The sequence below is a fragment of the Grampus griseus genome (assembly GCF_964374135.1).
Source record: "Grampus griseus genome assembly, chromosome: 13".
NCBI lineage: Eukaryota > Metazoa > Chordata > Mammalia > Artiodactyla > Delphinidae > Grampus > Grampus griseus.
The window spans coordinates 46,111,296-46,136,930 of NC_139007.1; the positions used below are offsets into that span (position 1 = coordinate 46,111,296).

Here is a 25,635-nt window from a genome sequence, read left to right on the forward strand (position 1 = left end):
ACGTTGACACAAAAAAGATCAATACCACCCTTCAAAACAAGGGGACTAGCACGTGAAAGAGGCTGGTCCGATTTTCTCTGAAGGCACTGGGGTATTTCAACTGTAGTACAAATCACATTCTGTGATGGGGATGAGAAGTACAGTGTCAGTCAAGTAGGATTTCTGGGTATGTGCCCCTAAATGCCCTCAAAATAACATCCCATGCGGGATCACTGTTCTCAACAGCCTTGCCCAAATAGGAGCTCGGCTTATTTTCCTCCACCATAGGAATCTGACTGCTTGGTGGAGGTGGTCCAGCCCAGGCTGGAGCGGGTTGTTGCATAACACACACATATGGACAAACTTCGGTTGTCTCTGTTTTGTCTTTAATTATCTCCCTTTGAGGCAGGAGAAAGGTCTGTAGTAATGAAATGTGAGGACTACAGAACCCTGACATCCTGTTCAACTGGAGACTGATGGAGTGTGTGTTGATGAACACTTTTAGTGTAATTAATAAATGTTATGCAATAATCACGGTAACAACAACCTTAAGCCTGCTCTATATTTAACTCGCCCTTTGGATGCTTCTTGCATAACAAAAATACCTCTCCTTTCCTAGAGTGTAGTAACAGCCCCAAAAAATAAACTAAAGGCTGGTGATAGATGACATTCACTCCCCACTGGCATAGGCGTGTGCAGCTTAGAGGACGGGGCAGTCAAGTCAGCAAATGGGGCTCCCATGAAAACGGAGAGCAGACTCCTAGAATTCTGAATCTTTGGGTGTTATTCCAGTCTTTTAACTCACTTCCCCAAAATATTTCCAGTGCTTCTTAGAGAGCATTTTCTTTTATCATTTTGCTCACGTGGGCATCATGCAGAAAGTATTCAATCTCTCAAGGCAATTGTTAAAATGCCGAAGTAAAAAAAAAAAAAAAATGGTACTTGCAAAATAATAACAGAAGCCAATTTGGTAGACTGAATATTCAGAATGGTAAAATGTAACTTATTAAGTTTAGATATATTTAAAAACCTTAAGGAAACTGGAAGAAAAAGATATCTGGTCTGTGTTAAATGATAATACATGATATAAGGTGGAGGTTAGGGCAGAAACAATATATGTATCCCCTAAGTGTGTAAATGAGAGTCATAATCACTAGTGACTTTAACTGAAACCAGGGGTTTGCTTGAAGCCATTTTTTTAATCCCTAATTTTTTTTTAATTTTTAAATTCCGACGTGGAAACTTTAGATCAAACAACTTACTCCTATTTGTCAAATACTGGGACTCATTTAAAATTGAAAACTTATCAAGTATTCAGAAGACAGTGTCCATTTGGGCAGAACAGTAGGGTCTTGGGGAGCACCAGAGGACCCAGGACCTCCAAGATCTGAACCCACCCTTGCCACCCCCTCAGTTCCGTGTAACAGGAGGCGCATCCCCAGTCTCTACCTGCTGGGGATGAAGTGGTAATACTAGATTCTGCTTCCGGCCCCTCACCAACTTCATTTACTGCTGCAACAGAAAACCTATTCCAAAAACGATTTGGAGAGATGTATTTTACATGGCATGGTGTGAACATGAGATAAAAATAGAAGGAGCAATAACATTTCTATTTAAAGGACGATGTGGCAATGCATGTATCTAGTTACTTGGTGCCACTGCTTAGCACTAAAATGACCATCAATCACATCCTTGTTTGCATTCCCCATAAAATAGTTCAGGGTCACAGAGGTCAAAAACTGAACTCTGCTATCTGCATGACCCCCATTCATGCCCTAATTTAAAGAGGTCTTAGTAAATGCTGGAAAAGCTAACAATAATAAAATAATCCCCTTAACAGTTAATACAAAAATACCATTAACAGAATTTTACCTCCTTACTTTTTTCATGTTGGATTAAATGAAGCAATGATATTTATGATGCTTATAATGTCTTTTTTAGCCAATATTTATAAGCCCATATTTATTAGCCCACATTTATCTCTGAATATAATAGAAATACTTACAAATGTTTTTGCTCAGGATGGTGTAATCTAATAAGCGTAAAAACTTGAGGAAAACCACAGTAACTTAAACCAACAGCACAAAGCCAATGCGACTTCTCAAAATACATTTAAACTATTTTTTAGCCCTATTTCTTAAATAATATCATGCCTGTACCCATGCTGGTTACTATTTTTAAATTTTATATTGGAGTATAGTTGATTTATAATATTGTGTTAGATTCAGGTCTACAGCAAAGCAACTTAGTTATACATATACATATATCTATTCTTTTTCAGATTCTTTTCCCATATAGGTTAGTACATAGTATAGAGTTCCCTGTGCTGTACAGTAGGTCCTTGTTGGTTATCTATTTTATATATAGTAGTATGTATATGTTAATCCCAAACTCCTAATTTATCCCTCCCCCACCACCCCCCACCTTTCCCCTTTGCATGCTAGTTACATTTTTCCTGCACCACTTAATTCTTACCTGTAGGTGGTATTTGGTAGAGTGGAGTAAAACTGGAAACTGGTTCTCTGTGTCCCTGAATCTAACTTTTGATTTTTATTAATCAGCCTTAAGTTATAACCCAAAATAGGTCCACCTGGGAATTGAGGTGGAGCCCAACTGATTTCCACCGTGTCCGGACTGGAGCTTTCAATATTTTTAATGAGAGGAGCAGTTTCAGGAACTGGAAGAGATAATGGTGACATCGTGAGCAGAAAATATACAGTGAAAAATGTAAAAATGTAAATAGGATAGGAAAAAAATGTTGTTTTTTTGAAAACAGCATAAATGAAGTATTTTTGTTAATATTCACAGAAGTGATAGAAAGAAGATAGTAATATATCTATGAGCTGCAATTCTTGATCCCTAAATGATACCAGTTAACTACTTTCCTAAGGGACTCTTTCAAATGTTATTTTCCTCAGTTCTAATTTATGCAATAAAATTAAATGTGGAAGTATGCAAATTGGATAAATGTTCTAGAAAAAAAGTGGTCAAAAATCTCCAGAGACCTAAACACGTTGAAACGTGGGATGGAACCAGGTTAGGAAGGAGAAGAGAATCTGTAATAAACTGGAGTCAATGATTAACACAAGTTAAAAGAAGTAAGTCCTGGGGCCTATTCCCTCACTAGAGTGCTGTGGCCGGACTAGTTCCAGCTAAAGATATGGATTTAGATAAGCCTGAATTAGAACAGTCTGCTTCACTTTTGCTGGCATCAGCTCTGCTGACCTAGACTGTACTTTCCTCCCCCAGCTCCCAAGGTCCCCTGGAACCCAGGCTTTCTGTGCCTTAGCAACATCCCTTCCCTTGTGAAGGATGAAAGGAGCATGCATTCTCTAATTAAGCGCTCACCCACAGACTTTAGGAGCTACCCAGGTGACAAAGAACAGAAAGGAAAACAAATGATCTAACAGCCTATCTTCCACCCATGTCTCCACCTGCTTTCCATACCCCCCACGCCCTGAAACCACACCCTTTTATTTCGTCTTTCCATAGAAAGACAGACTGATGTCACTTTGCTCTTCAGTAGTCTCTCTGCCTCGGAACAATTTTGGCAGGTGCTCTGCGTCACCCCTGACCCTTTAGAGTGGGGAGAGAAGAGACAGTTCAGCCCTCGCATTGGCTGCATTTTAAAAAGGCTTTTTAATTGATCTCTCAGCCTTTCTCTGATACAGTTCCTCCCCAACTCTCAGACTGAGCTTTAGCAAACACAAATACCATCACATCACTCCTCTGCTCCATGCACTCAGTCACCCTGGTGAACAGGGAAGTAGGAATCATCTCCCAGTGAATCAGAATCAGGATGTCAGAAAAACTAACTCTTCAGGGTCAGTGCCCAGACAGACATGATCTGCTCCACTTCAAGCATGTAGATGTCCCATGGTGAACTGTGATTATTGTCCAAATCGCCCCCACAAAAATCGTCCCTGAAAAGGCTGGTCAGGTTAGGCAAGGTAACCATTCCACCTGATTAAGAAATTATCTTCATAAAGGCCCCGATTAAAAGGCAGTAATACCATCTAAAAATTATATATTTCCCATAGCTAAAAAAGAAAAGAATCATGAAGTGATGGAACATGAAACAGATAACTTTATAAGTTTTGATGTGGCTAAAAAAAGTGAGATAGAATTGAGGCATGCGATGCTATCCATGGAAAAGACCCTCAGTACGAGGACTGGAACACCTGGAGGGTATGTGGGCTTGCATATCCAGAGAAACGCCCAGAAATGGAAAGCAAAATTTGCCTTCTTCATTATTTTGATTTGACTAGCCTTGGGCCCTGGACCACGGTATGTCTCCAGCACTGGAAAATGTTCCAACACTATTGGAGTACACGAGGCATTGCTTTGAATGAAGAAGGATCCACGTATTCTGCTCGGATCTGGAACCTGTCGAATATGACCCTAGGCCAGTGTCTGACCTGAGGTCCCAAGGATAGTCAGAGAACAGTCAGCAGAGGTGCCACACATACCCTAAAATCTGATAAGCAAGAAGAGAGCACTAATCAGAGAAGAGGGAAAATGCCCCAACCGGCTTCATCCGCTATCTAGCTATGCTTCTGGCCAAGGCCTAGTTCACAGTGAGGGTCTCTGCACACAGCTGAATCTCCAGAACGAGGGGTAGGGACATATAACGTCTGGCTTGGAATAAGTCCTCCCACGTCCCCTCAGCTAACTCTAAGGGTGAGAGCACCAGGCAACTCTCCCTGAGTGTCTGCCCCAGGCATTCACCTCCCTAACAGGCTCTAGGCTTGAATCCTTTTCCTGGTATGGAAGTCACAACTTTGAAAGAAGAAATCAGAAAATGCCCCAATATATGTACTATTTTTAAAAATCATCTCTAATCAAATGTTAAAGTATTATAATAACCTCCCAGCTGATCTCACTACCTCTGTACATTCCAGTCTCTCTCATTCCTTCAATCCATTCCATGTGTAGTGGCCAAAATTATCTTTTTAAGGAGTACTCAAATCAACTACTCCTCTTCTTCAAAACCTTCCATAATTTCTGACTGCTAAGTGAGGCTTATTCTGACCACCTTCTTTAATACACTCCCCATTTCTAAAGAACAGACCCTGCTCAAAACGTTCCTCTTACCGTAGCACCCCGTATCTTCCTACTTACAATATACTTTCCTTATTTATTAGGTTTACTGCTTAGAGTATTCTTTTCCACCAGAATGGGTATTTTTGTTTTGATCACAGAAGTACGGTGAGCACCTAGAACACTATTTGGCACCTAGCTAGGTACTCCATTGTTGGATGGGTCTATTAATGAAGGAATACATTTATTTCATTGTTTAAAATAAAATGAACTAACCAAAGCTTTGGAATAATCCCTGATTTCTTAAGCAACGTGTGCATGCCATACCTCCATAAGGATGAGTCCTATAACTGGGACTTGGAGGGGAATACAGCTGCAGCTGGGCTGTGAAGATCCAAACCACTCGAAAAATATATTCAGTGAAGGGATGCAAGGGCTCTACCACATAGGAGAGCTTGGACACAGCCTAAATCAACAAGAGATCAAAATCAGCATTTATGGAATAGCCACCGTATATTGTAACTCAAGAGCACAGATTCGTCTGTAGATGATGGATGGCCTTCTGGATATGGAGTGACCCAAGGCCTGCCAGACCAGTTGAAATGGAGGCCTGGAGCTCAGAGCTGAGCCATCCCGACATCAGTCAGCATAATTCACACCAAAATTCTTTCCTTCTTCAAAACTGCAAAATTATGGATTCAATTATATGGCATTTACCTCAAGGCTTTACTTTACTTTTCCATGTTAATATACTTGGTGTCTTTGGACTATTTTTCTCTGAACATGATTTCCTAAAAGGGAGCATCCTGGATGACCTCCCTGCCCTCCACCCTAGTTGGAATCATTTTCAATGGGGTGGGCAGATAAAGACCAATGATATAAGTAGTTGGTTATGTGATGCTGTGCTGAAGGAATAATATATATGTCCAATAATAAATTTTCCTTAAAAATAAAAGGTTTAGCATAAAAAGTAGCAGAGATTAAAGTTCATCTAATCCAACCACTCATTTTACGTTTGAATCTTCTCTAGAATGTCTTTTCACCTATAATTATATGTAGTAATTTGGCACTTTTAATAACTTGAAGAAAAAGTCTCCGTTTAGGCACATGGGCAGCAGTTCATACCTCAGTGTAAGTCCAGCTTCCAGGCAGTTGTGCATATTTCCACTGAATGATGTATTTTACTCCAGAGATGTTGGCCGATTTCCATCGTAATGTCACACTGTGGCTTCCAATGGAAGAAGCAAATGGTGCAGTGGGGAGGTCTGTATTTTCTGGGGAGAAAACAAGATTTCATTCACCATGTCCCCTGTCTGTCAAAGCAGGAGAGAGTGTCCCTGCTTCATCTAGTGCCCTTAGCACCCTCTTGCCACAATTATTCACCTGAACAATAACTGATGCACATATTCAAGTGATTTATTTTTTTAAATCAGCCAGTCTGTCTGGCAGCTTTTTTCTCCCATAGAACGCACTTATCTTTTTTTTTTTTTTTTTGGCGGTACGCAGGCCTCTCACTGTTGTGGCCTCTCCCGTTGCGGAACACAGGCTCCGGACGTGCAGGCTCAGCGGCCATGGCTCACGGGCCCAGCCACTCCGTGGCATGTGGGATCTTCCCGGACTGGGGCACGAACCCGTGTCCCCTGCATCGGCAGGCGGACTCTCAACCACTGCGCCACCAGGGAAGCCCCGAACGCACTTATCTTTGACGATAGATTTTTTACAAGCAAGCAACATGGAGTGTTCTGAGACTGTCCAGTTTTCTCTTGTGATACCACTTCTATATAGGCTAGAAGGGTGGGTACCAAGGGTGTGTCTGGTGGGCAACCATCCACTACCCCAGGACATGTATCTCAAGATATATTTTAATTTTACACTATATGTCTACAGTTGTTGCCCATTTTGTCAACACATTATTTTTATACATGCAAGTAGTTGTCTGTACTCCAAAGGATTCTATATTCTGCTGTTTTTTATTGTGAAATATTTCATGACTTTTAAACAGTAGCAACATTACAATTGGTACACACAGTTATTGGTGCTACTTCCCAGGTCCTGTGTGAGGGGTTAGAATTCTGAATGGTATGTACCACTGGGATGAAATTATTTTACTTTACTTTTTCTATTTTCCAAAATTGTGACTAATTTAATGCATTAGCTTGCTTTTTCCCCAGAATTTTTTATTGTGGTGAAATACACATGGCATAAAATTTACTATCTTAACCATTTTTAAGTGTACAGTTCTGTGGTATTAAGTACATTTGTATTCTCATACAACCATCACGACCGTCCATCTCCAGAACTCTTTTCATCTTGCAAAACTGAAACTAACCATTAAATAATAACTCCCCATTCCCCCTCTCCCTCCCCCTTCCCTAGGCAACCACCATTCTACTTTCTGTCTCTATAATTTTAAGTACTCTAAATACCTCATGTAAGTGGAATCAAACAGTATTTGTCTTATTGTGACTGGCTTGTTTCACTTAGCATAATGTCCTCAAAATTTATTCCTGCTGTGGCATATGTCAGAATTTCCTTCCTTTTTAAGTCTGAATAATATCCCATTGTATGTGTATATTGCATTTTGCTAATCCATTCATCTGTCAGTGGACATTTGGGCTGCTTCCATGTTTTAGCTATTTTGAATTCAATATTTGAGTATAATAGGGGTGTATAAATATCTTTTTGAGACCCTGCTTTCAATTCTTTTGAGTATATACCCCCAAAGTGGAATTGCCAGATCATGCAGTAATTCTGTCTTTAATTTTTTGGTTTTTTCCACAGGAATTACACCATTTTACATCCCCATCAACAGTGCACAGCATTCCAATTTCTCCACATCCTCGTCAACACTTATACTTTTCTGGGATTTTTTGCTTTTTTTTTTTTCCTTAAAGTGGTATTTCATTGTAGGTTTGACTTGCATTTCTCTAATGATTAGTAATGTTGAGCATCTTTTCATGTGCTTTTTGGCCATTTGTATATCTTCTTTGTAGAAATGTCTAAGTCCTTTGCCCATTTTTTAATTGGATTGTTTGGGGGTTTTGTTGTTGAGTTTTAGGAGTTTTCTATATATTCTTGATATTAATCCCTTATCAGATATGTGATTTGCAAATACTTTCTCCTATTCTATTGGTTGCTTTTTTTACTCTGTTGATAGTGCGCTTAAATTTTTTTAATTTTCATGAAGTTCAATTTGTCAATTTTTTCTTTTGTTACCTGTGCCTTTCGTGTCATATCCAAATAATCATTGCCAAATCCAATGTTGTGAAGCTTTTGCCCTATGTTTTCTTCTAAGATTTTTATAGTGTCAGGTCTTACATTTAAATCATGGATCCATTTTGAGTTATTTATTTATTTTGGGGGGCTGCATTGGGTCTTTGTTGATGCACATGGGCTTTCTTTAGTTGTGGCGAGCAGGGGCTACTCTTCGTTGTGGTGTGTGGGCTTCTCATTGCGGTGGCTTCTCTTGTTGTGGAGCACAGGCTCTAGGCGCACGAGTTTCAGTAGTTGTGGCACGCGGGCTCAGTAGTTGTGGCTCGGGGGCTCTAGAGCACAGGCTCAGTAGTTGTGGTGCATGGGCTTGGTTGCTCTGCAGCATGTGGGATCTTCCTGGACCAGGGCTTGAACCTGTGTCCCCTGCATCGGCAGGTGGATTCTTAACCACAGCGCCACCAGGGAAGTCCCCATTTTGAGTTAATTTTTGTATATGATGTTTTATAAGGATCCAACTTAATTCTTTTGTATGTTGATATTCAGTTTTCTCAGGACTATTTGCTGAAAAGACTGCCTTCTCCCCCATTGAATGGTCTTGGCACCCTTGTCAAAAATCATTTAACCATATATATAAGGATTTATTTCTGAACTCTCTATTCTAGTCCGCTGATCTATATGTCTGTCTTTATGCCAGTACCACAGTATTTTGATTACTGTAGGTTTGTAGTAAGTTTGAAATCAGGAAGTATGAATCCTCCAGCTTTGTTCTTCTTTTCAGCATTTGGGGTGCTTTGAGATTCCATATAAATTGTAGGATGGGTCTTTCCATCTCATGCAAAAGATCTGCAAAAACATCTTTGGAATTCTGATACAGATTGCATTAAATCTGTAGATTGTTTTGGTAATATTGACATCTTGACAATATACCAGGTCTTTCAACCAATGAATAAGGATGTCTTTCCATTTATTTGTCTTCTTTAATTTGTTTCAGAAATGTTTTGTAGTTTTCACTTTACAAGTCATTCACCTCCTTGGTTAAGTTAATTTCTAAGTGTTTTTATTCTTTTTGATGCTATTGTAAATGAAATTGTTTTCTTAATTTCCTTTTCAGATGGTTCATTATTAGTGTATAGAAATGCAATTGATTTTCAAGTGTTAATTTTGTATCCTGCTATTTTGCCAAATTTGTTTATTAGTTCTAACATGGTATTTTGTGGTATCTTTAGGGTTTTCTGCATATAAGATCATAATATCTGCAAACAAAGAGAAGTTTTACTTCCTCCTTTCAAATTTGGATGGCTTTTATTGGAGCCATCAAATTTGGTTGCCTTTTTCTTGCCTGATTGCTCTGGCTAGGATATCCAGTACTATACAGAAGTGGCAAAAGCAGGCATCTTTGCCTGAACTTAGAGGATAAGTTTTATTTATAGAAAAAGAATCACTACTCTGGTTCAGAAAAGATGGTAAATTTTTTTAAGGAGCTTAAAATGATTAAATACAAATTCCCATGACCGCTTTCCAGTTAAAGGAAATGTTGACACAATTCTAATCACTGTAGATACTGAATCTGAACTAATTAAAGTCCATACTACAAAAATACTCTGTGACCCAGAAAAAATAAAGCCACTGTCATCTGAGAGTTTAGCCCACAGAGTGGCTTCACACAACCCTTCTCTGCTTATTCTTCCATTTAGGGTTCATTTTTGGATACTATAACTATACAGGCAAAGCACAGTTCCATTTTTCCCTTTTTATAGTGTGAGATGCTTAACAGCAGGGATTGGAATAGCTGTGGGATACCTTGAAGAGGAGTCCAGTGATGGAGTGGTCAGCAGAGCAAGGAAGAAGAACCAGGAGACATCAGAAAAGATGTAAGTTAAGAACTGGGCAGAAGGGGCCAGAGTTATATAAGTACAAGTAAATGGAAATTTCATAGCTAAATACAGACATATGTTTCAAAGCCATGGTGATGCATATGGAAAAATAGAGATAAGGTAGGTTTATTCTAAAATATCAAGACAAGAGTGAACCAAATGAGAAAGAGGAAGCTAGGGACTTCCCTGGTGGCACGGCGGTTAAGAATCCGCCTGCCAATACAGGGGACATGGGTTTGAGCCCTGGTCCGAGAAGATCCCACATGCTGCAGAGCAACTAAGCCCTTGCACCACAACTACTGAGCCTGTGCTCTAGAGCCCATGAGCCACAACTACTGAGCCCGCGTGCCACAGCTACTGAAGCCTGTGCACCTGGAGTCCGTACTCTGCAACAAGAGAAGCCACCACAATGAGAAACCTGTGCACCGCAACGAAGAGTAGCCCCCGCTCGCCACAACTAAAGAAAGCCCACACGCAGCAACACCCAATGCAGCCAAAAATAGATAAATAAATGAATAAATTTATAAAAATAAAATTTAAAAAAAAGGAAGAGAAGCTAAACTGAGCTATATACTACTTTCAATATATAGCAGAGTGGCTAAGAATAGGCTCTGGAATGAGATAACTGGGTTAAAATTCAAGTTACATCCTTCTCTGGCTATGCAGCGCCAAGTAAGTATTTACATTCGTGCCTTATTTTTCTCATCTGTAAAATGAGGAGGATAATAGTGTTTATACCTCTGAGGACAAAAAGAGCTAAAACCTATAAATTACTTAGAACTGTGCCTGACTCATAAATGCCTAATAACTAATAGCTATTTTTATTTCAATATATTATTAGCTGTTATCATCCCCACCATGAGGAAAAGGGGAGGATGGAGGGTATCTGAAATAAGATAATGTAGCAGATCCGCAGATAAATGGACCAGTACCAGATGTGTTAAAGACAAACAGGGTCTTAAGTACATGGGTGAAAAGACTCATCAGAACAAACTAAACATAAGGTCTGTAAGCACAAATGCCATATATGTAAACTTGGTACATCTCAGTTAGTGGTACATAGACATTGATAGCCAAATGAAAAATATAAAATAAAGCACTGATTACACTTGTACTCTAACAGAATTGTATAATTAAGTTGGTAGTATAATTTTAGAATATGAGAAAAGGATATAAATCAAAGTTTCCCAAACTCTCTCAGTTCTGGCATCTTTAATATATTAGTAATTTTTGGGCTTCCCTGGTGGCGCAGTGGTTGAGAGTCCTCCTGCCGATGCTGGGGACACGGGTTCATGCCCCGGTCCGGGAAGATCCCACATGCCGCGGAGCGGCTGGGCCCGTGAGCCATGGCCGGTGAGCCCGCGCGTCCGGAGCCTGTGCTCCGCAACGGGAGAGACCACAGCAGTGAGAGGCCCGCATACCGCAAATATATATATATTAGTAATTTTTTCATGACCCACTAGAACAAAAGAATCACCTAAACAGTTCCATTTATTAAGTATTATAACTTGAGTATGCGTGTCCTATCAACTTAGTAGATGATTGGGGAAAAAACACATAAATTGAAAGACAAAATAATATATTTATTTCATTCCTAAATAAAAATAATTGCATACTACTTGGATCTGTGTGCCTACTGGGCACTGCACAACTTCTCAAATATTCTAATCAGACTGGACACCTCCATCCTTATTTCCTGTTCCTCGTTGTATTCCTCATGATATTTGCTTTTTAACACAGCAACACCAAAAACGCAGATTGTAAAGATATGATAGCATAGAAAAGAATGTAGTGCAATCCATTGTTTATACCATCACTTACCTCTGGCTAGTAGTTCCTGTGATGTCCAACAGACATCGACTACCCTTGTGTTTCCCTCAATGTTTAAAATGCCCCCACACCTCCCTGGGAGGTAGATGTGATGCCCTGGGGAACCTCAGTGCACAGTTTGGAAACCACAGAATATAAATTTTATCCACAACTAACTCCCACTACACAGAAGGTAAAAAATGTAATACCACTACCCCTCCACAGAAATGTCAAGGAGGGTGTTTTGTGGGACATTAAAGGGCAGAAGCAAATCAGGATAGGAAGGCAAGATCCACCTTCCAATTTCCATCAGCCACTGAGAGCAAGGAGCAAGCCACTGAAACAAGGACCACAACTTACGGAAGAACCAATCATCTCTTGTTCTGGAAGGAGCTGTCTATCTCCCAGTGGGAGGAAACACTGGGGAATTCTGGAAAAGTTAACTGCTAACATATAGGCTATAATTTATCAAAGCGTTGGTCCTTCAGAAACCACTAGAGAATTAACACACTTGGGCAAAGTCACTTAGAGACACCCAACCTGCTCTGAAATAAGTCAGAGGGAGCTGGAAACCCAAGTTCCCTACTTACTCAAAATTTAACACTGAGAAGGATAACTTCCATACATTGTGCAAATTTCCCAATGTCTTGTAGGGAGCCATAACTATAGTAGGTACTTGAGTGAATAACTGTTAGCTGAATAATGAAATGTGCATTAAATAAAATACTTCTACACTTTCAGTTCATTAAAACAGTGGCATTTCCTGACATCAAGTTGCTCAGGATTCACATTGGTCTTTCTCGTTAAGACAGAAGTAATTGCATCCACTGAACTGCGGGCGAAATCTCAAGTTCTAAACATGTCATGTGCTGTTTCCTCTATTTTGCTCTGAAAGAAGAGTTTTGCTGAGTCTCTGTCAAAATGGCTTCCACATTTGAAGTTATTGAAAAATATATATATTCAATAATACATATATTCAATAATATATATATATAGATCATACTGAGACATAGAAGTCTAGATATTTTAAGAGGTGGCTCATTACCCCTACATTAGCACAGGTCCCTGGAGTAGTGTAAATTATTTTCAATAACAGTTGGTTGCGTCTGCTTACCTAGCACTTCCTCTTCATATGCACCTTCCCCGCTGCTGCAGCCGACCTCACAGGATTCTCGCTATGGAAGACAGGTAGCATGCCAGTCAGCACAGCCTTTGTACTGCTTTTCTGATAAGCTTCAAGTAAATTTTGAAATATGAATGCCTGATATATAAGCATACATGTATATCAAGTATTTCAGCTGTAATGAGTATTAAGTTCCCATTTGCTAGTGGGATTAGAACAACACTTCTCAATCTTTTTTGACCGTGTCCCAAATTCCAAAATACATTTAACAAAACAACTTAGTACACACATACATGTTGGGAAAAAAAAGATTCTTGAAATGGTATTTTTTTCCCTGTTTTAACAGTTTTGTTGAAATATATTTTACGTAACCATAAAATTCGCCCATTTAAAGCCCATAGTTCAGTGGTTTTTAGTATATTCAAAGATTTGTACAATCATCACTACAATCTAATTTTAGAATATTTTCATCCCAAAAAGGAATCCTGACCTGTGATGCAATCTTATATGTTCTATTCTATGTCATTTTATTGTGATTGTTTATTCAGTAAATTGATTTCATGACCCTCTAATGGGTGACACCCCACAATGTGACAAAATACTGAGCTCAAAAATGCAATTATATGTTTGCCATCTTAGTCAAAGGTTTAGTGAGTTAATAACCTAAAGCTCTAGCCTAAAGTTATGCCTATTTATTTTATATATCCATGTCTTCCTTGAAAGATTAAAAATGGACTATAAACTTTATAGTAACTAAACATTTCAATGGTTGTCTTAATGCCAACGTTAAATTTTAAGGTCTACAAAAACCTAATGATGATTAACATGTTTATCTCATTAACAGAAAACATAGAAAACATTTTGGTGACTGAGAGATAAATTTCCTGCAACTTTTAGCAGGTGCATTAACAATAGTTAATGGGGGGGGAACTTGGAGAAAAGGCACACATCGTAAAACTACAACACAATCATGATCAATCTTCCTGCTCTCACTCAGTTTACAATACCTAGGACAACATGCTGTTGTTTCTCATGATAATAGTGGAAACCATGACACAATGCATTTACTCTGAACATCCAGGTAGAGAAGGGCTGTAATTTGCAAATACTTAGCTGTCCCACGTTTGATCTGTGCACTCAGAGGAAGTGGAGCCTGATAAGCCTAGTTTTGCTTAGTTAAGGATTAATTTAAATACTTCAGTTTGGGCTCAGGGTTATTTAACTTAAGGGTTTAGTATACTTTTCACATCTTCTTTGCAGGTTTCAGTAAAATACATTCAACACATTCATTAACTGCAGAGAATAAATATACCAATTGGGAGCAAAATTATCATTACCATAGGATTTTCTTTTCAAGAAAGAAAACTGAGGAAGAAGAAAGGAGATGGAATAATGTTTATTTGGAAATGTAGCTAGTCCTGACCTAAGAGTTTAAATGTTTCATTTTGTTTACTTTGGTGAAGCTTGTATTTTTTTCCAGCTTTTTTGAGATAAATGATTACCACCAAAGCATTAGCTAACACCTTCATCCCATCATATAATTACCATTTCTTTTTTGTGATAAGATCAGCTCTTTAGCAGCATTCAAGTACATAACAGTGTTATTAGCTGTAATCACCGTGCTGTACATTAGATCCCCAGAACCTGTTAATCTTATAACTATAAGTTTGTACTCCAAGGAGTTTAAATGTTTCCTCAAGTGGAGGCAAAAGCTGTTGATTAGGATTTCCTTCTCTCTCTCTCTCTCTGTGCCTTCCTCTCTCTCTCTCTAATCTAACATTAGACTTCAAATGAAGTTATCCACTGTTTCTCAAGCTCAAGTTGCCTGGAGAGAATCTAAAGGAATTCAGATTTAAGAAATTCACAGAATCTGAGCTCACAGCCCCTGGATGGGGCGTTTATACAGCATATTCCAGGCTACTGAGCTGCCATTCCCACTGCAGAAGCCAAGTTCATACTTCCCAGGGGCTGCATCAGTTTGCTGTCTCTGTTCTCACAGCAGTAAGACCATTTTTATCATCATCCCTCTGGCTCCATGCTTGTGTTTCCCAGACTGGCACACCTGCTGTCGGTGCCTTTTCTTATTCCTGTAGCACAAGGAGGACATGCCCCACCATCCTCCTGGGATGCCTCTACTGCAGAGTCTCTACACCAATTGTGGCTTCATCTCCTAAAAAATCATTCATTCACTCATCAAAAAATATTTATTGATACCTTTTATATGCCAAGCACTGTTTTAGGTTTTAAGGGTATGGCAATGAATAAGACAGGCAAGCTCCCTGACTTCATGGAATTTACATTCTCTTAGAAGGGAAGAGACAATAATGGAGTAACAAACTTAAAAGATAAAATATGCTCAGATATGAAAAGTGCTATGAGGAAAATAAAACAAGTCAAAGGCAGACGGCATGACCAGACAGGAAGGGGACTAACTTTAGTGAGGGGACTCAGGAAGAACCATGCAGAGGTGACCCCCAAGGCAAGACCTGAGTTATTAGAAGGAGCTGGCCTTGCAAAAGTCTCGGCAAGGGCAAACACCCTGAGGCAGGCATGTGCCACATATACTCAGAGAAGAGGGAAAGGCCAGTGTGGCCAGTACAGAGCACAAGGAAGAGGGGGCAAGATGAGGCAGGGGCGTCAGCAAACACTGGCAATCTGTATTTTTTCTCAAATGGCAATGAGAAGCCACAAAAAGGTTTTTAGAACCTTTTAGATTAGGATAATCTAATCTGTGTTCTTCAGGGATAAGCCACCTTACTTGCTAACATCATTTTCCAAGTTATATTTTGCTAAGCTACCAGTTGTAAAACTATTCCCTCCAAGGAACATGTGGGCAGATTCCAAGCTTCCTAGGTTGAAGCTTTGATGGTTGAGGAGTTTGATTTCCTAAAGGTGTGAGCAGCTGAGTTTAAAATATCTCTCTCGGGACTTCCCTGGTGGTCCAGTGGCTAAGACTATGTGCTCCCAATGCAGGAGGACCGCGTTCGATCCCTGGTCAGAGAACTAGATCCCACATGTTGCAACTAAGACCCGGTGCAACCAAATTAATTAATTAATTAGTTAAATATCTCTATGTTTATCTCTACCTCCACCTCTATTGAGCATGTATTACTGTTCAGTTCTACATTATTTAACATATAAAATAGCAAAATATAATAGAAAATAATAGAATAATTATATATTACAATAGAGAGAAAAGATGTACATTACATAAGCACAGACAACTGGGCAGCATACTGATGAACAGGGAACTACCACACTGGAAACCCAGCTTCAACGCTTGAGACACTTTAACTCTCTCTGGCTTCTAAACACAATCCTCCAGGGACTGTTTTTTTGGCTGCTTTTATTTTGGTCACATAAGAGAGTTCTCAGGCAGTCTTTTTTTTTTTAATCCCAATCAGGAAAGAACGTTCATTATCTATTTACATACAGGGCAAATTTTCTTCTCTGTTTTATCTCTTCTTACCCAACTCAATCACCATCCACTCCCAAGGAAAAATCACTCAGGTACAGGGTTGCCGCAGACTATTGAGAAAATATTCCAATTTACTTTTTTGTTTTTACTTTATTTTCCACTCAAAGGAAATTTTTCTATTTTACTAATGAATGACAATCTCTGTTTCTTCCTCAGGCAAGATAGGATAGTTCTGTTCTCTGGCTTCAAGGACATTTTAAATAGAATACAGCATAGATGTTAAAGTGAGAAATAATGCCGTTTCATCATAAATACTTATTGTCAAATAAACTAAAATGAATTCTGAAGGGTATGGAATCCAGAACAGGGAAGTTTAGTTGAAGGAGATTGAGTAGGAAAAGATCAAAATCCCAGGGTCTTTCTGAAGGAAGAAGAAAGTCAAGAGCAGGAGAGGGAGCTCCTAGGGTGAGGGAGACTGGGGGCAGGGATGGCGGGGAGGCGTTGATAAGAAGATACCTGGGCACCAGAGTCTGCACAAGGTCCCTTATTGTCATAGCAAGAAGTAAATTAATTAGTTAAAATTAAAAATTTAAAAAGCTGTGTTTCAAATTGTTGTTGAAAGAGTTCACTGAATAAGGAAGAAAATTGCAACTAAAGGATCTCTCCTTTTTTTTTTTAACATCTTTATTGGAGTGTAATTGCTTTACAATGGTGTGTTAGTTTCTGCTTTATAACAAAGTGAATCAGCTATACATATACATATGTTTCCATATCTCTTCCCTCTTGCGTCTCCCTCCCACCCTCCCTATCCCTTTGTCACAAAGCACTGAGCTGATCTCCCTGTGTAAAGGAATCTCTTCTAATGCACTGTATTAATGATAGCGCATAGGCTTTATGGGGAAGAAATGAAATCAGCAGAGATGAGGGTAGTCCTCCAAGTGCCTTCTCCTCTCTTCCTGCCACCCTCTCTCACCCAGGCTTCAGGAATCAGAACCTTTCAAACCAGATTAGAGTAATATACATGTATATATGTGAATGTGTGTGTGTGCATACACACATCTATATACACTCATATATGCATTTTATGTATGCACATAGATATATAAAGCACAGCAAATACTTATGTCAAAATGGAATTATACAGTCATTTTTATAGCCAGAGTAGAGCACTCCCAGGAAGAACATTTCTGTGCATTAAGAATGACTCACTTTTCTTCATTCTTATTTTAACAGCTTTTTAAGGACAAGCGAGAAAGACATGGGGTTTAATGACATGTTTTCTGTAAGCGACTGACACTCACCTCACAAACAGCAGCATAGGTATCATTCTGCATAGAAAGAAAAGGAAATTAAAATTATTGAAAATCTCTAAAGTTGTAAATAATTTTAATGACACTTAGCTAGGCATGTCTTCCAAATTAATTTCTTGCTCCACCACTGACAAAATAATCAATAAAAATATATCAGAAGCAAGGGAGCCCATAGATGGGCCTTCCATCCAGGAAGGCTGCTGTACAAACAGCTATAAAAATTATGCTGTTTGCATCATTGGAGAAACAGGGTTGCATGATGTCTACTAAAAAATCCCAGTCAGTTAAGAGGTAATCTGCCATGGACCAGGTTAGAGAATGAAGGGGTGTTGGCAGGTGCCCGGGGAGACAGAACCTGAAATGAAAACCACCAACAGCTCTGGCTAGGAAAGGCCGGCGGGTTCCTCTGCCCAGACAGGCTGCTCCAGCATCCACTCTGCTTCCTGGACTGTTACTGGCAACAAATGGTACTTCCCATTCACTCACTCAGCAAGTGCGATCTGAGCACCTGCTACGAGCCCCTCACTGTGTTCAGTGCAAGGGACACAGTGTGAACAAGACAGAGAGGATCCTGCCTTGATGGGCTTACATGTCGGCAAAAGATACTAAACACATAACTAGACAAATAATGATTTAAATTGACATTTGGACAAAGTGCTACCAAGGAGAAGGAAAAGTGTTTTTAGAGTGTGTAATAGTTCCCAAGTGCAGACAGCATCTGCTCCATCTTTTGGTAAATTCCATTCTGTGAAGCACACAGTCACAAGCATGAGAGTAGGCATTAAGTGACTCCCATAGCGGAGATCTGTGAAGACACACTATATAAGAAAAGCTATAAGGACTGTACATAAGGAGATGTTAATGACGGATTTAAATCTCAATGCTATAATTTGAGTCATTAATAGAAAATGATATTACCTAAAGTTATCATGATCCTAACTGATTTAGTCTCTGACTTGAACAACCTGAACAAAGCGACCCATTTTTTCTTTTTTTTTATAAATTTATTTATTTATTTTTGGCTGCATTGGGTCTTCATTGCTGCGTGTGGGCTTTTCTCTAGTTGCGGCGAGCGAGGGCTGCTCTTTGTTGTGGTGTGCGGGCTTCTCATTGCAGTGGCTTCTCTTATTGCGCAGCACAGGTTCTAGGCACACAGGCTTCAGTAGTTGTGGCATGCGGGCTCAGTAGTTTTGGCGCACGGGCTTAGTAGCTTCACGGTATGTGGAATCTTCCCAGACCAGGGCTCGAACCCATGTCCCCTGCATTGGCAGGCAGATGCTTAACCACTGCACCACCAGGCAAGTCCACGACCCATTTTTAAATTACAGAATTCTTAGCCATGAGATTGGAGTAATTATAGTGTAACAGGCACTATCCCTAGCAGGGAGATTCGATTATTATCCTCATTTATCCATAAGGAAAGCAAAGTACCAAGGGTAAAGTACCTTAACAAAGTCACACACTAATTGGCAAAGCCAGGATAAATGAAAAATAAAGTACTGGGGATGTATTTCATATACAAAGTGGAGTAAACCCAGGTGTTTGTGCCCTCTGAATGAGATTGCTACCATGTTCCCTGAAGAGAAACTGAACATGACCTAGGACCCTGTTATCCAAAGTGTGGTCTGGAAACAACAAGCATTGCATCACCTGGGAGCTTGTTACAAGTGCAAAATTTCAGGTCCTGCCCAAAACCTACTGAATCAGAGTCTGCATTTTAGCAAGATCCCTGATATTTGCATATTAAAATTTGAGAAGTGCAGGGCTAGGAAATTGAACAAATACCTAACATTCTACTGAAAGGCCTTTATAATTTGGAGCAACTGGTCATCTCCGGGTTCCATGGTTTGCATTAACTTCCCTCCATCTCCAGTTGCATTAATAATGTTGATCTCATTTTTTCTATTACTATGTATTACTCATACTTTTGCTTTAGAGTCAAGCAAACTAATCGAAAGCCATTGGAAGCTGAAATGGGAATCCTCTTGGAGAACGTTTCTCTTAAGGGAAACAGTAGTATCAAAACAGAAACATAATTAATACTTACACACTTTAAAGTACAGTTTTCCTGATCTGCAGAGGTCCAAAAATGACATCCTTGGATGCACTACAAGAGACAATACGAGACAATGATGACTGAAGAAGGATGATTTTTTCTTGTCACCTGAAAGTGCAAATAGTGACATGAAGTTTTTCTGAAATAGAAATCTACCAAGGAATCTGTGGCCTCACAAGGATCAGGACCTTTGGAATTCTAAGCAGAGCTGTCATATTTACAGGCAGACAGGGCTTGGTGTGGCTCAGGGCTGCCGAGTGGAGTCCAGCCTGAGGCGGGCAGGCCTGGATCCCAGAGAGCACCAGACCTTCAGTGAACGCACTGTCCATTGGGTGCTTGGCAGCAGGTTAAGTCCAGGACAGCATGGCATCAAGCATATTATAGAGGTCAATGTGGTGTCCTCACACAACAAGCAAAAAGCAAAGCTGGGGACTCAAACAGAAGGCGGCCCATCACAACCTAAGTAGGTGGACAGTTTGGGAAGTCAGCTGCCCACTAGCTGGCTTGCACCCCTTAGCTGCTCTGAAAACCTGCTTGCAGAGCTGCCCTGGCCTCCTACTGAACAGATTCAGCCAGTTCCTCCCTCCCTTACCTGGTTTGTCTGTGCCTGTGACTGTGTTGACCTTTCCGTCCACAGGCCGTGATGACACCTAGATCCCACCTTTTTCTCAGTTCCTTCTACTTTGCCATCTCTTTTTTCCTCTCCTTACTCCTTCTGTGTTTGTGTCCTATGCTCAACTTTTTCTCTTCTCACTCTTCAAGTTCTCCAAGTGAACTCATCCCCCACCTCAGCTTCAACCTTCTGAGGTGTCAATAACCCCCACATGTGAACCTCAGCTGAGACTCCTTCCGGAGCTCCAGACACAGATTTCCAATTGCTCATTAGATATCTCCATTTAAGTCCCTACAATACCTCAAATTCAGCAAATGAAACATCAGATTCCTTACTTTCTACCCTCTAATTTGCTCTCTCTCCCGTGTTTCCCATTAATATGCTTCAATCTTCTGAGCTGCCCGAGCCAGGAACCAGAGTGGCTTCTCTTTCTGCCATCCCCTTGCCCCATGGACAATCCATCATCAAGTCCTACTGACTCACTCCTTCGTTACCTGGACTCTATCTGGGTTCATCACTCACTCACTGCCCTTGCTTTTCTGTGCCTGCCGCCGCTTGCCAACAGCCTCATGAGGGACCTCTCTTGTTTCCACACTTGGAGTGATCTTTTTAAAACAAAACCTAATCATATCCTTCTCTTACCTAAAACCTTGTGTGTCACTGAAACCAAATTATCAACATGGTACCCACAGCTCTCCACCACGTGGGCCTGCCTAGCTTGCCAACCTCTTCTACCTGCCATCTCTGCACACACGCCCTGTCCTCCGAGCAAGCTGAAATCCTCCTCTTCTCCTGCACCAGTCAAGCTCTCTGAAACCATTGTGTCTTGGCACAAAGGGCTCCCTCTGACCGGTGTACCTCTCCCCTCTAGTCCATCTTTCTAGTTTTAGCCATGCAGGCAAGCAAGTGCTTTTCCTCTTGTGTATTCTCTTTGCTCCTCCCACACACTGCTGATCTAACTCTCGCATGGCTGTCTGGCCGTGTTTTTATCCATGTCTGTCTCTCCTACAAGGTTGAGAGTCCTTTAAAACAAAGACCCTGTTTTACTCATTCTTAAGTCTCTACTACCCAGCACAGTGTCTGGTTTAGTCTTACACTTGGAGTCCCTAAACGCTTGTTGAGTAAATGGATACAGGTGCAGAATAGTGATAAAACCATAAATGTAATTATTAGAAGAACGAGTGGAGACTATCTAATCCAACCCTCTCAGAATACACATACTTTAGTATTAACCACATCTCAGAAATTTTAAGGAATTTGCCCAAAGCCACATAGCAATGTAGAATCAAAATCATGGTCATGGCTTAGTCCTGTGCTCTTTCCACTTCAACACACTGTTCCTGAACTCATGTTTGACTTCTCTGTGATTCAGACTTCTCGCTGTTTTCCATCCAGCTTCCTTCATCAGGCACAAATAAACGAGCTTTTACTTAGGAATTATTCTATGGTAATCAAACCTGACCATTGTCCCTTTTTTATCAATGCAAACAGTATAAAGTCCCAGGAGGTGGGAGCGATTACTCACCGGTGCACTCAGATTGTATGGTGTGCTGACATCAAGCTGTCTGCCCTGAAATGAAGAAGGAAGGAGTGAACACCCCTATCAATCTTGTGTTCAGTATAACTACGACACCTTTTTTTTAAAGCTTCCTGGAGTAGTGTTGCCTCCTCAGTGTTTTCTAACTGTAAAGTAAGGAGCCAACTGTTTTAAAGTTGTTAAATCAGTCATGAAACCAGACAAATGCCAGTGCAAATTAACAGGCATACCTTGGAGATACCGCAAGTTCAGTTCCAGACCACCGAAACAAATGGAATCACACAAGTTTTTTGGTTTCCCAGTGCATATAAAAGTTATGTTTGCACTACAGTAGTCTATTAAGTGTGCAATGGCACTGTGTTTTAAAAAAATAATGTGCATACCTTAATTTAAAATACTTTATTCCTAAAAAATGCTAACCATCATCAGACAACACAGGGTTGCCACAAATCTTCAATTTGCAAAAAACTGCAATATATGCAGAGTACAGTAAAACGAAGTATGCCTGTCTAAGATGTAATGCTTAAGGACTCTGCAAAAATGATAAAGGTGGGAGTGGGGGTGTAGCCAAAAGGAGTAGTTAAGAACAATGGAGAGGTTCTACATAGTATTAAATAAGCCTGTGAATTAGTCAATTTATCAAGGACTGCTGGATTAGAGATGAATTATGTTTGCATTTTTCTTTCTTATTTTAAGAGACTGAAACAACCATTGACTGCATTTAATTAACATTATATAACAGATTATACAAAAAATATTCATATGCCAACCTAACTCTGTATACATTTGCATTCATTACACACAAGGTAAAAATGTGGGTATTTCCCTAGGCAAGATTTTTCAAGGTGTATCTCTTTCTTGTGTTTCCGTATTTATTATTTTGGATTTTTTTGGATAATGGGAAAAACTGTTTTCCTCCATCCAAGAAATTGCTTCCAATATAGAAATCATTAGTGAGCTTGGATATGAAATTCAGAAATGGGAAAATGAAGTCATTAGCTAAACAGACTATTTGATCATGAGATTAATAACCTGAAGCCCAGAAACAACTTGATTTTGTTCCTTATAAAGTCTCATGTACTAATATGAACAGGATGTCTTGATTCTCATGGCTATGCAGTATTTGGGGTTTATATAGCCAGGCACTCTCCAACTCTTTAGCAAAGGGATTTTCAGAAGTTCTGGTAACAAAGGAGTTAATGGAATGGCATTACTATTAAAAGATTTATGCTAACCAGGTGTTTGAGTTGGTTGAAAAGTCAACCATTTAACATATAACCATTCTGTTGTAAATACTGTACCACCAGAAGACAGATGAAATCGTTTTGTATAAAACTACGGTTTTAAAAAAAATAAGGGTAATGAGAAAAACATTGTGTTCAAATTTTCTTGAGTAAGTTGCCAACCATGTGACCCGGAGAATGCCACAATGTCCTGATACCAGCAACTCACTTAAATTGTCTCATGAGGGGCAAAGGTGGTACTGGGGGCTTTAAAACATAAATATAGGATATGCATACCCGAAACAGATTGATGACTATGCTAATCACGTATACAATTATATGTGTCATGTGCAAAAACTCATTCAAAGGACTCCAAGGTTATGGTGGCCTATACCATCATACTTAGAGACTTTCAGTTTGTCTGAATAATGACTTTAAGACTGTTAACTCTGTCGCCTTCACACTGTTTCGCTGGAAATCCTTCCTGTTTGGGAAAACTGTGGTTTTGCAGGCTTACAGTCTGGAGCTTGCTTTATACAAACTAACCACTAAAAATGGGGGCGGGGGGCTTTTCGTGAAATGAGCGTTATAGGAACTAACCTCTGGGTTAAATACTACAATCATTCACAGGTGGGATTAACGCGGGTTTCGTAACTTTCCATGAAGGGATTTACATATGCCTAAAAGAAGCCACTGCTGAAACAGGTTGTTTTTTCCTTTGGGGCGGGGGCGGGGTGTTAGGGGGTTGGGTGTGCAATTTTTATTAAGCAGGGAAGTAACCGTATCTGTTCATGGTTACAGAGCTGTTGTGCTTTTTGTTTAGTAGGTCAACATACTGTTGTCACCTTAATTTGCATCTGGGCCTATCACGCAAGGGCCATTGCCTCACAGAAGGTTTTAATCAAAGCAGCCACACCAACAAAAGACATCCTGGTCGGAATTATTCTCGAAACCTCATTCTGAACTGTTGCTTTTTCAGAGATGCGGCAAATTTCACGATAATCCACTTAGCAAAGTGTTCACATATAATGTGGCAATTTTTACAAAAAAAATAATCTTCTGTCACCAGGTCCTTTAAAATGTCAAATATCCATAGTTAAATAAAGAGCAGTGCTACCTTTTCAATCAGTCTGCCATGAAAACTTAAAGCATAGAGTCTGAAACAGTGCTGCTCTTTAAGACTTCTCTACTCATACCCCTATAACCTGGATGCTAATCGTCCCAAAAAATTTTAAAGATTTTCTTTCCATCCTTTTGAGCTTCCCATAAACATAAGGACCATAAGTATTTGTTTAGTATTAAGCTTTTGAGTATCCGTATCCATCTTCCTGCTCTACTCTTGGATCTCACAAATGAAACGACTTGTAGGTGACTACTAGAGCCTGCTACTGTAAAATGAAACAGAAAACCACCCATTGTCATCAAGAGTTACTAGATTCCCCTCTGGCTTTCTCATGAATCACCAAGTTAAATGTACAGTCACAACCCAGAAATTTCTAGATTGTTCACAAATGCCCAAAAGGTCAAGCGTGGTGCATGTTTAACAGCATTTCAGTTGAAGACCATCCTCTTCATTCACACAGTCATGGCATCATCTTTTTTTGCCAATAGTTCATTGAAGTCAGGGTGGTTTTTTTTTTTCTTAAAACAAACCAAAACTAAAGTCTCATTTCTCTCATAGATAGATATGAGATTGATGTTAATTTTTAAAAGCTCAATTTGAAGACACATTCTAGGCTTTACACAGAGGCAGTGTGTATGTACACATGTGTGCAAGCAGCTGGCATGTGTCAAAATGGGGATCAGGCCTTCTAGCCCTGCCTCATGGCACATGGCATCTTTCTTTTTTAAAAGCAGCCTTATTAAGAACAGAGGAAAAATACAAATTCAGAACTTTGCATAGAGTAAAACAACAGATTACTCTGTTTATTTCTCAATTTATTTTCAGAAATTTTAAGAACTTTTTTGTGCTGGAGGAAAATACATGGAAACTAAGGTGGGAAAAGTCTATAAATTGTCCATCCTCTCCCTGGTCATTTTTGAGTGGAGACCTTCATGAGCGGAAGGACTTAGAAAGGATGGCAAAGCTGAGTCTATGATAGTCTGATATGCACCCGAATAGCCTTACATGGATATGATCTAATTGTCAACCTGCCTCACTCATTGACTTAGAATTATAGGCAGAGGAAAAGTAAGTGTATATTTTTAGTAACTCTAGTTGGTACTGACCAGAACCTCCCCTTAAAAGTTGCTGAATTCGAACCATTGAATTGGAGAGGTGATTAATTCAGCAAGAAGCACGCCATCTGTCCTGGGCTGACCCAGCACTACAAGCAAGATACGTTCCAAGAGACAATCAAAAATCTATGGGGGCTTGGGAGGTGGCTTAAGCATCTGTTGTGGCCTTCCAAACAGTCTGTGCTTATCAGAGGGAAGAGAA

General features: G+C 39.8%; 1 protein-coding gene across 1 annotated transcript in view; it reads right to left on the reverse strand.

Annotated features, from left to right (window-relative positions):
• Window positions 1-25,635, reverse strand: part of ROS1 (ROS proto-oncogene 1, receptor tyrosine kinase) — a gene marked incomplete at both ends in the record, with an annotated part of 112,291 nt that overhangs the window by 80,837 nt on the left and 5,819 nt on the right. Inside the window, 8 exons of the mRNA XM_082669025.1 lie at window positions 1,429-1,505; window positions 2,455-2,656; window positions 5,347-5,485; window positions 6,145-6,293; window positions 13,030-13,090; window positions 17,758-17,784; window positions 19,814-19,873; window positions 21,961-22,005. Coding sequence (XP_082525151.1) covers window positions 1,429-1,505; window positions 2,455-2,656; window positions 5,347-5,485; window positions 6,145-6,293; window positions 13,030-13,090; window positions 17,758-17,784; window positions 19,814-19,873; window positions 21,961-22,005 — 760 coding nt within the window. The remainder of the gene's footprint in view (window positions 1-1,428; window positions 1,506-2,454; window positions 2,657-5,346; window positions 5,486-6,144; window positions 6,294-13,029; window positions 13,091-17,757; window positions 17,785-19,813; window positions 19,874-21,960; window positions 22,006-25,635) is intronic.